Below are 17,763 nucleotides of genomic sequence, written 5' to 3' on the forward strand. Positions count from 1 at the left end.
TGCAGATTTAGATTGAGACAGAGTAAGAAACTGAAAAGGAAAATTATTCTTATTTATGGTAGTGAAACCATCATTATCTATGGTGTCATTGCTCTTACTATAGTATCACATGTCACCAAGTATGAGAGAATCCTGATAGGTCTACTTACTGAGTAATGTTGTTAAAATTCAACTCTCACGACTGAGCAAATTAGAAAACCCTTACAATTTCCTGAACTATATAATTGTTCCTAGTTTCACCTGTGCCCCTATTTCCTCTCACAGATATGGTATAGCTGGCTCCTGCTAGCCTGTAAAAGCTGATTATTCAAGTATTGAGGAACTTTGTGAGCCACTACCATCGGTAGCTTGAAATACCAATGGTGGGAGTATTTACACCATGGAAGTCGACAAACAGTATAAATCAGAGAGTTCTATTTTTGTGGTTTTCCGGACACAGTCAGATTTCCCAGCATACCTCACCTCTCAGTCAAGAAGAAAAATCTCTTCCTCTTATTTCCAGCAAAGGACATGATATCTTGTCTTATCAGAGTTTAGAGCTTCTTGTAATATTGTGTTGTGCTTCAGACTAACCACACAGCTTGATGACAAATAAGTTTATTCCTGTGACAAACAGAAAACAAAGGTATTAGGAAAAATAGCAGTGCCCTTTCGTGAATGCTCACCAGCGTCACCAACACGAGAGTATGGTTAGTCTAAACAGTTTACAAGTACTTTTTCAGGTGGCGTTTTTATAAGTAATCTTTCATCATTGAGAGAAGTGAGAATCGGGCCAGGTGTAACTCGAATGACACATGTACTGGATAGCGTTAGAGAATCAACACAATTCAGTAAAAGGCAAGTCAACTGCAGATATCTTCTAGAGACTTCCGTGACAAATTAGCACCCGTCATTTCATTCTGAGTCAGTGATTTCATTACCATGCACAGCTGTTCCCATCATTTGTTTATATATTTCAACCCCTATTTGGGGCTTAAGTGAGATTTGTCATAAGACTTTAGTTCAAATTTGCTTGCCTAATTTTACATGCCTCTATTTAGTAAAATAGGATTAGTAGGTAATAAATATCTGATCACTATTATTCAATTAGGGGAATTTTCTATTGGACATGTTTTTTTTATTACTGTTTGCTATTATTTGCAAGCACATTATAAATACTCTTATCCATTAAAAGTACATGCATCTATTGTTGCAAAAAATACATTCTTAAAAAATAACTGGTTTTCTAGCATGTTGGAATGATTTAATCAGGCTGAAAAGTGAAGTTGTTATAAAATGGCATTGAGGTCAGCCATTTTCATTATTAACAAATTGAATGATTAGGCAGGTAAATCAACATTTATTTGAAATATTAAAGATAAGCATATTTAGTAGGTTTCTATACTGCTGTCATTGTTTCATTTTATTTTACTGTTAATATTAAAGTGATTTGTCACAAGACCAAATTATATTTGTCTTCATACATTTGCCCTTTCTACTCTAGTTTAAAACTGCGAGATACGTCATTTTTAACTTAAATGAACCTTAATTGTGTACATACTCTTGTATCATAGGAGGAATTATGCTACTTTTTTTGTTTTTTTAAACAATATCAGAATATATAATTCCTAGGTTTCTATAAGTAACTCTCTAGTTTGATTGGTTTGATTATTCAAGTGGTTACTTTCTCAAAATTTGTAAATTTAAACTTTATGCATTCCATATAATGCACGGTTTTATTTCACATACATTCCTATAGTCTTAGAATAATTGAAATTCAGCTATTTAAATGAAATAATAATAATAAAAAGCTTTACATTATGAGATTATTCTTTAGTTAGTGCTTTATTTAAAGCTATTACTTGCTACTCTGTTAGCCCTGCTTTTTAAGAAGGCATTGTAATAACTGTACTCTTGAAAATGGGGATTTTCTCCTTATCCTAGTTGCCACTTTCACAGCTGTCTTTATGTTGAATTTTTTTTTTAAGTGTAAAATTAGCTTTCTAAATTTGATTGTCCAAAAAAACTTTTGCTCCAATTTGACATCTATTCAGAGTTAATTTTTTGTGGTTAAGCATCACATTTTGAACAGTGAATTGCATAATCATTTTATATAATGTAGGAAATATTATATATTTTAATAAAATATTAATATTAATATTTTAATAAAATATTAAATATTGTATCAATATTAAATACTATATTTGTATACTATTGATTTTTAGATAATGGAATTTAGTGTTGAAACCAGCACAAATCTCAGCAGGGACCTACCTTAAAAGATATAAAATGCTTAATGCTTTTTTTTTTAAGCACATGAACACTTTCATACTGTTGTGTGTACACTAGCATTTCAGTTTATTAAATGGTCTTTGTCTTGAAAGGTGAATAGAGCTGTTATAAAAGAAGAGATAAGCCTTCCTTGCCAGAAGAATTCAGCTAGGTGAATATTAGGAAGCCTATTTGTGATCTTAAAAGTCTAAGAATTAAATATGAATAAGCAAAGATCATAGTTCCTTAGATATTTAAGTCTTGCCTGTGTTTCTATCTAACTTGAAACATTCTCTTTGAGAAGTATCCCTACTTCAATTCTGGGCAAATTTTCTCCTTCATTATTATATGTAACATTTACTTTGAATAGAAACAAAGGTGGATTGGAATTCAAAAAATAAAGTTAGCAAATAATTTTTAAATGTTCATCTTTTCATTTATTATTTTAGATTTTGAGAAGAGAATGAAGATGAGAAAAGGAAGCTGCAGTTTTAATTTTCAGATGAATTCTGTTTGAAGTTACAATTATATAAGGTCTAATTTTACATGCTCTACATTTAGTGGATGATTTTGTAAATAATTTTGCACTGGCTGATTATAGTAATGAATATGAAACACGTTTTTCACTGAATTTTTTCAGTGTTTCCGAAAGATTAGGAAGGAAAAGGTTTCTCTATTCAGAAAAATAATAATGTAAACATAAGCATTTAAAATGTCTTGAAAAAATAATAAAATGTCTCAAGATTTCTTTTTCTCTGAATCTAGTCATGGAGCTTTCAAATTATATATTTCAGGCTTAATTCTTTAAAATTGTTTTACTTTGTTAGGATCTTGATTGGATAGATTTCCTGGTAATTTCTCAGTGCTAGAAAGGAATTTAAAGGAATGTTTCTCAAACTGAAATTTGTAGCCCTTCAGGGAAATTACTCTGAAATGATAAATGATTCAGGGAAAGAGACAAGATAGAATTCCAAGGCAAACTGAACTACCAACGTTAACTCCCAACGTTATATGTTGGGAGTTATATGTTATATAACGTTATATGTTTCTTAATGTGAGATTTTTTTCTCTTACATTTTCTGCAGATAATTGTAGATTTACATGCCATGAAGGAATTAATAGAAAGATATCCTGAATAGTCTTCACCCAGTTTTCCCCATTTATAGCATAATATCACAGCTATGAACTTGACATTGACCACTTAACACTTCTTCAGCCCAAGTATGTGCTCCTTCTTCTCGCTCTCTTGGGAGAGTCGTTGGCCATCTCCTTTACACTTATTAATACCGTGTGTAAAGGCATTAACATAATACTTCCCCAGTGCTGACCCCATGACTACCCCTCACCCTCTCCCAGACTAATGAAAGGTTCTCTTTTCAATTACATGGACCATGCTTTTGTAAAGAGAAGGGTTAGAGAAAAGGTCAGGGAGATCAGACACTTGTGTGCTCTACAGTAGAGTAGAAATACAGTTATGAGTGAGAGATGAAAATCCATCCCACTCAAGATTTCCCTCTGAAATCAGCTTTACTGCTCTAGGACGTTGATGTTCTAGTCATTGCCAGAAAGAAAGTGCTAGGAAAGGCGAGGTTGATGGCTGATCAGCAATGCTGATCATTGGAGGGATGACAGTGAGATACCCTTTATCACTTGTCCGTGCTTGCTCTGGTACAGAGCGTCTGGCGCACAATCCTCCGTGTCAGCAGATGAGAGGTTCCAAAGTGACAGGTGCATTCTCACTCCTGTTCTGCTAGGCTCACATGTGCCTGTTGCTCCATATATTATATATTTGACATTTGATTATCATATGCTATCATACCAACTCCTGACCACGTTATCTCGAATATCCTCTCGTATGTGAGTACCGTGGGATTGATTCTTATTCCCCACTATGTCCACACACACCAAAGTCATGAAAGTATTTGGACCCATTTAAAGTCAGGAGTGCCAACAAGCCATGATAATGTCAGGGAGAACCAACAAAATGCTCCAAATGGAGATTATTTGCCTTTAGGGATTGATGAGTCAAGGGTCTTATAACTGGAAACTCCAGCAAGAATTGTAAGCTCCTCAGGTAGTTTATTTATTGTATTTGCTTAGTTGACATATAAATGAATTTTGAGTCCTGAATGCTTTTTCTTCTTGACTGGGGCTCTACCAATTAGCTGTAACAGAGGGTTTCATAGCCATTTAGAATGAGGCAGAAGAAAAACAAAAATGAATGAAATAAAAATGAATGTTTCACCCGTAGTATAGGAAAATGACAATATATTGTAATATCACCTGGGTTCTAGACCCGGAAGTTTTGCTTTCGTATTAGGTCGCATACAAGGGCAAATATCTATCATGGATTAACTCCTTTGAGATCCCATTACTTAACTTGCACCCACCCAAAATTCTACCAGTTTTATTTAGTACATTGGATGTAGCATAAAGACGTTTTCTGCCCCTGCACAGCTGTGATGTATAAATGGACCTGTGACAGGCAAGTATCAGAAGATACGTATTTGGTGCTGTAAGAGGTATAAAACGTGAGGAGCAGCATGAATTGTTGAGACACAGTGAGGTTTGTTGCCTACGCTCCTGTGACTTAGGGTTGTGTTTCTGTGCCTCTCTTTGTAGCAGAAGCCACTTGCAACTTCAGTCTGACTTCAACCACAGTGTAGGCTCAGAAGACACAGTTGCCTGGTAGTCTTTATGGAATCGGTACAAGGATGAGTATCATTATGTGTTAGAAACAGGAAAGCACATCACATGAACATGTACAGATTGGTGAGGGAGGTATAGAAAAGGAGGGTAAAGCCAACCTGTACATGTTTCTTACAACAGAGAGAGAGAGAAAGAGAGAAGATAACATCCAGGAGTGGAGACAACTGATAGCTGTGGTTTGCAGGGACCCCACATGTGGGCATGCATGGTTTCTAGCTCTGCAGCCCAGAAGCTGCTTTGTCAGTAACTCAGAGGTGATCAGAGCCCCCTACACACACACCAAAACTAACTTAATCCTTTGTAACTTAGAATACTAGTCGTTTAATCTGGGGAATAAATCAAATTACCAGCTGGATGGGATACTGTGTCAACAGTTTGGCAGATTTTTATCATACAGGAAAATTCCATAAAGAAAACTAACTAGAAACACATCATGGCTTGGCAAGCATGGACTCTGAAAGTAACTATCAAATGAGATGACCAGAATCATGGGTGATGTTGAGCTGGATGCTCTTGGAGCCAGTTGTTTCCATCCTAAAACCAACCAAAGAGAGCCAGAGTCACCTTAGACCTCTATTACACAGGACACTTCTCCTGCAGAGAGCTTGACACTCGCCTTCTGGGCTCAGGGCTGACTGTCCCTCCTTACTCTGTTGACATCATCATGATGGCAGCAGCTTCTGGTTTTGCCATCACCTCTTTACCTTGAGTGGAAAGAACAATGAGTGGTATGTGTAGAGAAAAGCAAAACAGTAGTTCCTTTCACGTCAACATTGTGGATCTTTGTCTTTGAGTGATTGATTGATGAGACTCTTCCTAGAGCAGTCTGTTGAATATTCCTAATGGGAAGCTCTGAGTTATGCATGGATTTTTGTCTTTTAGAAGAAGGATGCTTTTCCCTGGCATGTTAGTAAAACTAAGAATAAGCAAGACATCTGAGTGTGCTGAGGTATCAGAGGGATCTCTATAAGCCTAGCTAGGGTGGGACGCAAACCGAGTAGGAAAATCGTTTTGACTTCTAACAAACATGGAATATACATGGGAGGTAGAGTTCTAATTCTAATTGCAATAACTTTATGAATGGAATCCTACAGGTTGCTACACTTTCAGTCAATCAGGGATTATGAATCTGATTTTGGTGAGGGTGGCAAGGCATGTTGACAGGTAAGCTGTGTTATAATGTAAAACAGTGTATGGTATGTATTAACAAATGAGAGTTGTTTGACTGTGTTTTGTTATTTGAACCATTTTTGGCCAAGGGACAGACCAATATTCAAAGAAAAATTTGTCTTAAATTAGAGTTAACGTAATCGACTTGAAGTCGCTTTCACAGGTTTTATGTATGTTTTCAAATATAGTCAGTGGACAGACTGGGTCTCTCTGAAAACTGCATCACATTCAGAATATGTACAATTAGTTTATACTTTAAGTCAAGGCAGTCATTTATTCAAGGAAAACAATCAGGTGTTTGTGAGGGGTTAAACTTTTCGCATCATAACCAGACATAATCCTTTTACCTTTAAAGTTGCCTTGAAATTATTTAAAAGAGAAGTTTATTTTTTATAGGGAAGAAATATTTTGATGTGCGCACATCTTCAGGCATTTAATATTAATCTGAAAGCACCGAAAAGGTCTGTTCACCTCTAGCTGGAATCCTTTTATTACTACTGAGAGCTACACTCATTAAACCAGACGAGCATGCACTGCTTTGTTTCAGAAGTAATTCTAAAGTCCTGGTAGATAATTAAATTCCTCAGTAAATGTCTGGCAGATGCTGCTGGATAAACCCAGCCCAATTACCACTGGGAGGCCTATCGCGTTAAGAATAGCGAACATGTGTACATGAACAGCCAGCCGTACCTTTTCATGCTAAATGTGGTTCCCCACATCTCCTCTGATTAGAGGTGTGCTCTGAACAAGCCGAGACGGGGCCATGCCGAGCAATGATCTCCCGCTGGTACTTTGATGTGACCGAAGGGAAGTGCGCCCCGTTCTTTTACGGCGGATGTGGCGGCAACCGAAACAACTTTGACACAGAGGAGTACTGCATGGCCGTGTGTGGCAGCGTCAGTAAGTGGACCTTCCTCCAGCCTGGCCACCTTTTCATCCTTCTCGCCGCTGACTCTGCTCTTTGTAACAGACTGGTTTTCCTGGTTCTCGGGAATGGGTCTGTTGCTACCACTAACCACGTTTCTGTCAATGTCTCTAATTGCTGGGCATCTCCTCCAGGGCGTTCAGTCATGAGCACACATCTCCGTCTGTCTCTAATAAAGCATGGCGTGGATGTGTTCCTGTACTAGCTGTGGTGCGTCCGTCTTGCATTCTCGAGGGACTTTTGAGGGCTTCTCTTTAAGCCAAGCTGGAGTTGCTGTTTTGTCTTCTCAGCTGTTTCTGCAAATGTATACTTACGTGTTTGTCCGTGTACCTCTGTGTTCGGGCCTCTGCATGTGCACTCCACGTGCAAATAAGGGTTACCACCGGAAGCCTGGCTGATGACGCTTCCGTGCCACTGGCAAGACGTACTGCCGTGATGAGTATCATTTCATAACACGTGACGTTTATCGGGGTGGCGAGGGAATGGGCTTGAGCTGAGCACCTGCACTTCAGATGCCAGAGGATAGAAATGCCCCGGTGGCACCTGAGCTCACACAGGGACGTTTGCAATGGCGAGTTTTCGTGTCTTATCTTGGAATGGACAGAAGAAAACGCCTCACTTAGCGTTAGAAGCCTTCAGTGACTAAGGCTCAGGGAATATAATTTTCCAAGCCTTTTTCTCTTGCACTTTAAGTTTTTCATAACTCAGCGGGAATAAATAAATGAAGTCATGATGACTTAAATGCAAGTTGAAACTATTTCCACAGAGATAGTTCTCCAGAGGTAACACACCAAACATTTGGGACCTCTGTTCTTCTTGACAGTCTTTCACATTAAATCCCCTATCTATCTATCTATCTGTCTGTCTGTCTGTCTGTCTATCTATCTATCTGCCTGTATATCTATCTACCTGCCTACCTGTGTATCTATCTATCTATTCCACTAGAAGGAAGTGTGATCTACTCAAGGAATAGTTACTCAACTTGATAAATTAAAGGTTAAACTCAATAATTAGGCGTTTCTCTTTTTGAGAGACTCCTGCCTTTTTCCCGTTGTTCTGGTGAGAGTGACAGCAACCATTTCCTGCCTAGGATTCCAGGGATTATATAAATTGTTTCCCAGTGTGATCATAAGATTAAGCTAAACAACAAAGGGTCTGCAATATCAACACCTTCTACTGTGAAGCCCAGTATCTAAGTGGAATCTACTGGAAAAGTTCCTGTTGGTCTCTTGGGTGAGAGATGACTCCCCTTCTACCCTGTGTGAGAACAGGTTTAGGAACTGGTAACCCCAAGGGCTTCTTTTCTGGCTCTGACAGGAAGATTGTGGCTTCCAGCTCAAAAGACTCCTTTCTTGAGTTTCAAACAAAAACGTTAATTAGGTCGGGTAACTTGGAGGACAATGGCGGATTCTGTTGCCTGGAGCCTCTTAAACAAAGGGCTTTTGTTATAATGATTCTCGCTGGTTTCGCTGCTGGGGGAGATTTCCTGGCAGATTTCCAACTTTTTTCTCCCTTTCCCTGGGGTGGATTTATGTTTTGAAATATAAATATGTACGTGTGGGTATATATACAAATATATACATATATACAATAAGAAAGAGGGTTTTAAAAGTTATTAGCAGTGATGAATTTGCATCAAGAATTAGAAATTATCAGGACTTCCCTGGCGGTCCAGTGGTTAGGCCGCAGCGCTTCCACTGCAGGGGGCGCAGGTTCCATCCCTGGTCAGGGAACTAAGATCCTGCAAGCCCCGCAGTGCCGCCAAAAAAAAAAAAAAAAAATTAAAAATTATCCTCCGCCCCCCCAAAAAATCTCACTATTACCCTCACTGCACATCCTCTCCATTTGATTAGTTTGATTTGACTCAGACTGGGAGCAAGAGCCATGGGCACCACAGGTCTCTGGAGGTGCTCTGCATGGTACACCCTTTGCCAAGAAATTTGCGAAAGAGAGATGTTCCCAACAAAGGTGTAATGGACAAGCAGTCAGTACTTAGTTTCAGGGGAGATGGCTTATAGAATAACGTATCCAGAGAGCAAACACGGGAGGCTGAAGGCCAGTTAGAAGAGTGGACAGATGTAAGTGGAGAGTAAAAGCTTCAGTCAGTAGCCAGAGCCGACGGCCAGGGCTGCCCTTGGAATGGGTGAAAAGAATAGAGATACCATGAAGACGGGACGGATGGGAATTGGTGATCCTGGCACTAAGGAGGGAGAAGGGAGCAAGAAATCCTTCCACGGGGTACTGGGATGTACTGTCAGAGACAGAATATCCACAATCCAAGATGTTTTTGTGGAAAAATATCTCTTGTTTGTGTGTTTACCGTGGTTCCATGCTGGGGCCCAAGCTCGGGATATTTGTTTAGTTTTTGTTTTTAATTCAATGTTTTCATTTTTGTTATTTCCTTTGGTCAGTAGAATCGTGTGAGTGAGTTTCATCCATCATTCCCATGTTTCCATTTTTGTTTTTAGTTATGTTCTCTTATTTTCTCCATAGTGTCCCAAAGTTTACTCAAGACCACCCAGGAACCTCTTCCCCAAGATCCTGTTAAACGTATGTTGTCATTCACTCAAGGGAGGGGAGGAGGGAGGGGTACATTGCATGGCTGGATTGTAGCTCCAGCCTCCTCACCTTTGCATGGTTTTGTGTTTCTTGAACACCTATCTTTTAACAAAATGTTTATTTCCATTGCCTTGCTTGTAATTACGTCTAGTTTTGCCAGATAACTTGCACTGTTGGGCTAAGAGCTTTGACTAAGCTTCTTCTATTTCTGATCAGTTTCCTTTTTATTTCATGTGGTTCTATAAAATATTGTATATACAATGTTACTTTGTGTTTTATTTGGCATCAATATTTTATTTCCTAAAGCTCACAAGATGGCGCGATTTAGCAAAAAGCCTGTGTGTCTAAGTGACTTGTTTCCCAGAAAAATATTTAATAAGCATGCATTGTACTAACTTTATGGACTAATAACATATGCGAAGGCTTCAGTTGGGTGTGTTTCAAGACAGCTGTTATGCTTTAGGAAGTAAACGGCCGCTTTTAGAAGTCAAGACCTCTCCGTCCCCTCCCTGAAGGCACACTAGTGGGACAGAAGTGCCCATCTTCTGATTTCATCATTAAGATGCAGGGAGAGAGCTTCCTATAAAGAAATATCATATCAACCTACCTTATAATGTCTGTGCACTGTGATGATTTCAGTTGGCCTATCAGTCTAGCTTTGTTTAAAAATGTGTTGTCAAACACACAAATACTCATGTTGAAATGTGGATTATATCCCAGAATAGATTCCTCCAGCATTAGGTTAGGGATGATATATACTATGGATGCTTATGGTTGCTGGGAGAAGAGACACAATTTCGGTTGTAGCTTAGGTATAGTGAAAATTAACATTTATCTGTATCATCCTGGAAAAAAAACCACCTAGTCTCACAATTGATGAAGCTAACGATCTTTTCTTAAAAAAGATAAACTATAGTTGAAAGTATGGCAAGTGGGCAGACATAGGAGAACTAAGGAGAACTCTAGATTTTATACTGTGGGCTTGATAGTACATTGAGCTGCATGGCGTGTTACATTTTTACGAGGCATTTTTCATAGATCATTTCTTTTTCTCAAGAATATTTTGAGGCCATTTTCCTCATTTCCTTTGTGCATATGAGAAAATGAGGCTTCAAGAGCTTGGTGACTTGTCCCCAGCCAACAAATGTGGCAGGACCAGGTTTGAAACTTAAATGACACGTGTGGCGATGCCCTGCACTCCAAATGGCCAACTATTTGGTTCTGATATTGTTTTCCCGGTTAGAAAAATTACATTTGAGCTTCAGAAGCACATTTTAAGAATGCAGAAAATCATGGGAAGTGGATGACAAATATTAAAAACATTTTTTCCTAAATGCCATGAATACAGCGTGTATCAGTAAATTAAATCTTTCCCACCCTTTTACAAAACAGTCATTATTTTTACTTTGTTTCATTTTATATAATTTGTAAGCATATGAAAGAATTGTTTTTTTCTGTTTTTATTACTGGGAATGAACGTCATCATTCAATAAATTTATTTTCGTGAGGTACTGTACTTGTGTCCTCAACTCTTCAAAACAGACATTGACAATCTCTTGTAATTTTCTCTTTCCCAGTAATTTTCTTCATCTACTTGTAGTGTGTGTGGGATCATGACACCTTTCCATTATAGGAGGGCGAGGGTGATTTTTGGCAGCTGTATTTTCTTGTCTTCCTACAGAGACTGTTCAATCACAGAAAGTGAAGGGTTTTGCAATGCTAGTCCAAACAGACTAGAGAAAGCATATAATTTCTAGTTATTTATAGCCTGTGCAGCTATGCTCTCTTATTTATAGCGAAGCTGTACATTTGAATTGAAAAAGTCATAGTCATCTGGAGGTCAAATGCAGATAGCAGACTGGCGTGGGAGAAAATGAGCCAAACTGAGAAAGGTGAGCAAGCCCGTTTGATGAGACAGCTGGGGCTTGCCCTTGGATGCTTCACCAACCTAGGGCTAATCAGAGGACATCTTTTTTCACAAAGGTGGGTGGTCTTCTGGGTTTCTCAGTCTGAGTTGCTTCTGGTGAAATAATAAGTGTGAAATGAGCTAGACAAAGCTCTTCAGTTAAACTGATAATAAGATTGCTTGAAAAAAAAAAAAAAAGATTGCTTGTGTGAAGAAAATGTGTGATGGTCTACATTATAAACACAATAATTTTCCTGTCAAGACTTCTTATTATAATTAGGCATTTCTAGATTTTAAATCTTTGTCATAAAAACCGATTTTGAGCATTGCAATTTTAAGGGACACTTGATTTTTTGGGTTTTGTTATCATAGGTAAGAATCTAAACTACAGGTAGAGAGGGTAGAGACATGAGGCTAAGAGCTTTCATTTTACTCATAAATTTATGGATTTGAGTCCTTTAAAAAAATCCCTTTCCCATTTGGAATTAAAAATCTTATGAAACTTGAGTTGCTTCTGACATGAATTTTGTGTCTGCCCATTTGGGTTAGGATGATACAAAGGTTTCACATTCACTTGGCCCAGTGCAGTGTTTGTGAACAATAAAATTACTACAGAGATATTTATTGATAGTTTATGTTTCAAACGTAAACATCATGAGAGTATGATCTTTTTTTCCCCTAGTGTTCTTCCCATCAGATTGCATCTCCAAAGGCAAACGGATGCTTTTAATCTCAAAGAGCATCATGCCAATTTCAAGTCAGCCAACTGCACCAAGGGGTCTGGCCAAAGAGAGTGACCCCTTTACCTGCAGTGAGTTGTGGCACTGTGAATAACGTACTGTGTGTCCTTTGAATGGAATGTGCCACCTTAGTCCCAGAGTTGCAGTGTCCTGTCATAATACCAAGGCCATCTAGTCTTTGGGCAGACTTGAACCATTGTTCTTAACTATACTTGTTCTTCTGATTGTGAAAGAGCAAATATTAGTTCCCGTTAGCACATTCTCTGATACTAATAGAACTCATATTTTTATGAAACTGCCAAGCATTATTAAAAACAATTAAAAGACACGATGGTGCATTAAATTACATGTCACATCAGTGCCAATACAATCTATTGCATTGACAAGTATGAGAAGCCTCATCTTTTGTATCCAGAAATTGTCAGGATAAAAAGAATGGTTTTTTTTCCACCAAGCTACCATAGTGAAAAACCGTAAGATTGAAAAGAATTGATTTGCTCAGCAAACCAGCATTTAACAAAAAAGAAAAAAAGTTCATTTACTAAGAACAGTAAAAACTGCTCATTATGTATGTGCTCTGTTCTTTAGCTACAATATTTCCAAAGAAGAGTAACTAGATAGTTAAATAAAAGAGTCGGCAAAAATTTTCTGTAAAAGACCAAAGAGTCAATATTTTAGGTTCCACAGCCCAAATGGTCTCTGTTATAAGTACTCAACTCGTCAGTTGTAAGTGTGAAAGCAGCCTCAGACAATAGGTAAATGAATAGATACAGCTGTGTTCCAATAAAACATTATTTACCAAAAGAGACCAGCAGTCCAACCCCTGGTTTAATAAAGCTGTTACTTTTGAGCCTGGGACATGCTGGTACTAAGCTAGGTATTTCAAGGGACACCAGCAAACTACTTTCAATAACTTGACAGTTTTATCAATGTGATGAGACTCAAGTATGTGCTGGAATTAAATAACAGTATAAACTAAAATGCACAAGTGGAGGGAAACATGGCTGTGGAAGTCTGGAGTAGAATGAAATTGGTTTTATCCTTAAGACCTCCATAGAGGTTAACAGTTCCATGTGGCTTTTACGGCTACAGATTCTATGAAAGTGGACAATACTGAAGATTTTGACTTTTTGAACTCATCTGTTGAGCATCAAGCGACTGTGGCAGGTCATCCTTTTATGATCCACCATTAATGAAATAGAGCATAGCTCTGACAAATTGACAAAAAACAATAACTGAAGGTTAAGACATCCTAGATGCCAGTGGTTGTCGCTATGGCCTCACATACGGTTTTTAGATTCAGATTTGAAGTTGCTCTTACATTTTGGTGCATTGTGCTAAATAGGATATAGACATTAATAAAAAAGAACACCAGCATTGATTCGTTCATGCTTATCTCACATATTTGACAAAATTCCCACATCAGTACATGTCCATAAGACATAAAAAAGAAATGTAGCATGACTAGAGTAAACGCAGCATAGATTACATTCTTATTACCTTATGTCCACCCGATGCATTGATAGTCTGCCAACTATGACTGCACTGACTATAAAATAAAGTGTGTTACCGGGGCATGTCAGGGGAAAGTGCCTTTGTTCTTTTTTTTGTAGAGTCTGGTACCACATGTAAGGATCACAGACTATTTTCACATTATAAATGTCTCATCTAACTGGGACTTGATAAATACTTGAGTTTAGAATGCATTAGGGATCTCAGTTATTTTGCAATTAGAGAAATGGAGAGACTTTTTTTCTCTTTGTTAAAGTTGGGGTGTCAGTCTATAAGCTCTGCCGTGTGGAGAGATGAAAGTTTCGCATCAAATCTTCCTTTACAGGTTTGTATTTCCTATATATAAATTATCCTCATTGCCACCCATCATATAAATCACAGCCATTTCATGTGACAGCATTGCTAGCTCTGTATAAAATAGGATTTTCAATGATGAGGCAATGACTGTATGGGTCTTAATTTACTTTTATCTTCTGTTGTCAATGCTATAGAGATAAATTGCCTCTTTGCTGATGAAAGGAGACCAACCAAATTTTCTTGTTAGACTCTAACATTAGTATATTGACTACATGCCATTCATGGCCTCTGTTTAGAGAGGTAGTCATAGTTGTTACTGTTTGAAGACGCGGTTATTTCTCTTTTTGCATCCTGAGCCCGTTACGACCTTAAAATTATATGTCACCCTAGAGATTGAGGAAACAAACGGATATCAAAATGATAGCGGCAATTTTTCACCATGTCCCTACTTTTGGTGCCCCATTCTTGCTGTCTTTAATATGAATAGGAAAGGGGCACTATGCAGTGATTACAGAATCAGAACTAAAATGAGCATTTGGTGCATTTGCAGTTAAATTTGATGGTGTCCCTGATACGGAAGTTCTCCATCTGTGCCAAAAAAGTGCTCTCTACCACATTCTAAGACCATAGCCGTCTTTACCTTATTTGATGTAACGCCCCTTACAATTATTAAATTTTCTGGGGGAAACACAGGAATGAAAAGGTTTCATTGGCACCATGTCGCCAATGATGGTGGTATATTTTGTGGCAGGAACATTGGGTGCAGCTCGGGTTTGCTAACAAATTGAAAGCAAATCTGCTCCCCTCTCCCACCATCCTCACCCCACAAAAAATAGAGCTCTGCCTGACACTAAGAGAGGAGATTATAGTGTGAAGTGGAAATGTTGTGACAGGCATTGATGCATCATTATCAAAACTGAAATGAACCTTCACCAACATGTGAAAACAATGTCTCCCTTAGTATCTGGTTACCCTATGGTTTAGGAAACAGCATTTTGGGGTGAGAAAAAAAAGTAAATCTGTGCTCTTTCTCATGTCTCTTTGTGTGGGTATTGGGGGGTACCTTCCATGAGACTCCCTTACCAACTTCCTGCTACTTTTCCAAGCCATCCTCATCTTCATCTTTTACTCTTAAAAGATCACCTTCTGCTTTGTCACTTAGCAGACAGAACGATCCTTTTAAAACACATCACATCACATTTTTCTCTCCTCAAAACAACCCACATGGGCTCCTCAAGAGTCCTTACCATGGCTTCAAGGCCCTTCATGATCTGTCCCCATTTCCTTTCTGCCTGTCTCACTACTCTGTCCCTTGCTTCCTCTGCTCTGGTCACACAGACCTTGCTCATCTTGGAATTTTCCAGTTTCCAGGCATACTCACTTCCAAAGGCCTTTGTGCTAGTTTCTTCATCTGCCTGTTCTTCCAGCAGGTAACTGGGAAGTAAGGCTTCAGTTGAGCTCTTCGTCTAAACGTCACCTTCTCAATTAGACCGAGCCTGGCCACCTACTTACTGCTGCACTGTCCCCACTCCTTCCCCGGCACTCTTGTTTCTTCTTAACCCTGCTCTTTCTTTCTTTTTCTCCATAATACAAATCACATTCTAACAATGTGATTTATTGTTGTCTTCGTGTGTGTGTGTGTGTGTGTGTGTGTGTGTGTGTGTGCTGTTCGTTTCTCTCACTAGAATATAATTCCACCAGGACAAGGGTCTTTGTTTCACTCGTTGGTTTCTGCCGTATACCTCACAGGTACTAGGGGCTGTAATATCTGTTGATTTGGTGAAAGGAGGAATAAAGAAACGAACAAGCACACTCGAGGCCTCAGAGTCTACATCCAAGCTGCTATGCAGCTCCTCAGATACCTCTGACCTCCCAGGATTGCAAAAGAGACAAAAGAGAGGAGGCTTATATCAAAAGCATTAGTCATCCAGTTCACATTGAGGCAGTAACGTGCTATGAATTGGAACTGCGTTTCTGTTGCGTGCTTTCATTTGGTATTACATTAGACACCCATTCTCAGTATTAAAAGGTCTGTGTCTTACTATATTCTATAAGGCTGTTATGAGACTAGACTAAGAAAATCAATATGAAGGTCATTTAAAAGTTAAAAGCCCATGCACGTGATGGTGAGAGCGCTGCTAATTATTTGCCTGCTGTAGAGGTCGAAACATAGAGCTGCAGATGTTTAAGCCTGGTTTTCTGCGGAAGGGTGAATAGACCCAGTGAGCCTGCTTGCAGGAGGTACAAAGGAGCATGTTTGAGCTGAGGCCAAAGGCCAAAAGATCATTCAGATTCAAGCTCAATGGGCTCTCTCTCCTGACCTGCTTCATAACCCTACTTCTGCTGCTGAAACGTTGGTTGGTGGTCATTTACCAGATAGCATTCAGGGCAGGAAAGTGTTTGTTAGAAAATAGGCTGGCAGTTATCATAACAAAGCATATCTTTTGCCTGTACAGGTTGGTCATCAACAAACCAAACCCGTTGTAGTACCCCAGACATGTCGATGGATTAGCCCCTTTCTGCTCTAAGTGTTAACTTTATAGCCTCTTCATGGTTTAGTAATCCTAAATTCAGACTTGCTTGTGTGTGTCTGGGGATGTGAGTATGTTAAGCGACAGTATTTCCTTAGTACACAGTAAATGTATATAACAGGGTAATGTTTTCTCCTCCCCACCTGTTAAATGAGAACACATGTAAAGTGCCTAGCGCAGTAGACGCTAATGAATGGAGGGTATTATTATTTGGCCAACCTGGAAATCTGAGCCTGGATCACAGTTTCTAAGGAACCTCGAAGGTCTCTGAACAGGATAACTGCTTTGTGCTTTTTGTTTAAAAAACACAACAAAAATAAACCCTTCTAAAAGTCAATTTGTTTCTGCTTTCTAAGCGGTTTAAGTGACTCATGATATACAGCTTCCTGTTCCTTTGTGCCCTGGAACATTCCTGACATTCCTTGAGCTGCTCCTTTCCCAAAAGGATGCACCTTGAAAGAGTAAGGGCATTAGGGCACAGGTTTTCCTGCCCCTACCCACCATCCTTGTTATCATGTCTCTGGCCTACCATGGTCATGATCACAAAATGGCAGCCAGTCCTGGTATGACCATGTCTTTAGGATGTAGGAAAATTAGGGGAAATAGAAGCTGAGCTCTCTGTACAAACTTAAAACGTTTTCCCCTTTCTCCTCACCAGCTGCAAGGTAGTGATAATATACTACATTCATTTTAAAGTATTAAGAAATACCATCATTCTTCTCTCCTTGACTGGTCAGTGATCTAATTTGCTGATTGGTATGAATACAGGAAATTTTCAATTACTTAACACCAATTGAGATGGAGGGCTAGTATGAATGACTACAAAGTTTGAATTAAAAATTAAAAGAGAGGATAGCTTCTCTTAAAGTCCTCAACTAAAGAAAGTATCAGGGGCCACTAACAAGGATTTACTGAGAAATATTTCTCAATTAAATGGGATAAATCTGTAATACAAGATTTGTATTTACTTCCTTGTTCCTAAAATATAAGTTTTAATACTTAAAATAGTCTTCATCCTGTTAAGTATACCTCGCTTGCTCAGTTCTTTCTTATTCTTTTATTCTTAATATTGCAAAGCTGTATTTCAACTTAGACTAATTAGATTACAGTGACTAGGATTTTAGTGTTTCTCTCCATAAAACAGTAGATTTGCAAATCATAAGA

The 17,763-nt window shown here is 38.6% G+C and overlaps 1 protein-coding gene across 7 annotated transcripts in view; it reads left to right on the plus strand.

Annotated features, from left to right (window-relative positions):
• Nucleotides 1–17,763, plus strand: part of APP (amyloid beta precursor protein) — a 274,620-nt gene that overhangs the window by 163,811 nt on the left and 93,046 nt on the right. For 2 of the 7 annotated variants that reach the window (XM_082391917.1, XM_082391918.1), the window contains exons 7-8: nucleotides 6,862–7,029; nucleotides 9,548–9,604. The exons of 2 other annotated variants lie outside the window; for them this stretch is intronic. In XM_082391917.1, coding sequence (XP_082248043.1) covers nucleotides 6,862–7,029; nucleotides 9,548–9,604 — 225 coding nt within the window. The remainder of the gene's footprint in view (nucleotides 1–6,861; nucleotides 7,030–9,547; nucleotides 9,605–17,763) is intronic. 3 more of the 7 variants (XM_082391920.1, XM_082391919.1, XM_082391921.1) reach the window with 2 other exon arrangements.

Source organism: Balaenoptera borealis, assembly GCF_965194805.1.
Source record: "Balaenoptera borealis genome assembly, chromosome: 5".
NCBI classification, from domain to species: domain Eukaryota; kingdom Metazoa; phylum Chordata; class Mammalia; order Artiodactyla; family Balaenopteridae; genus Balaenoptera; species Balaenoptera borealis.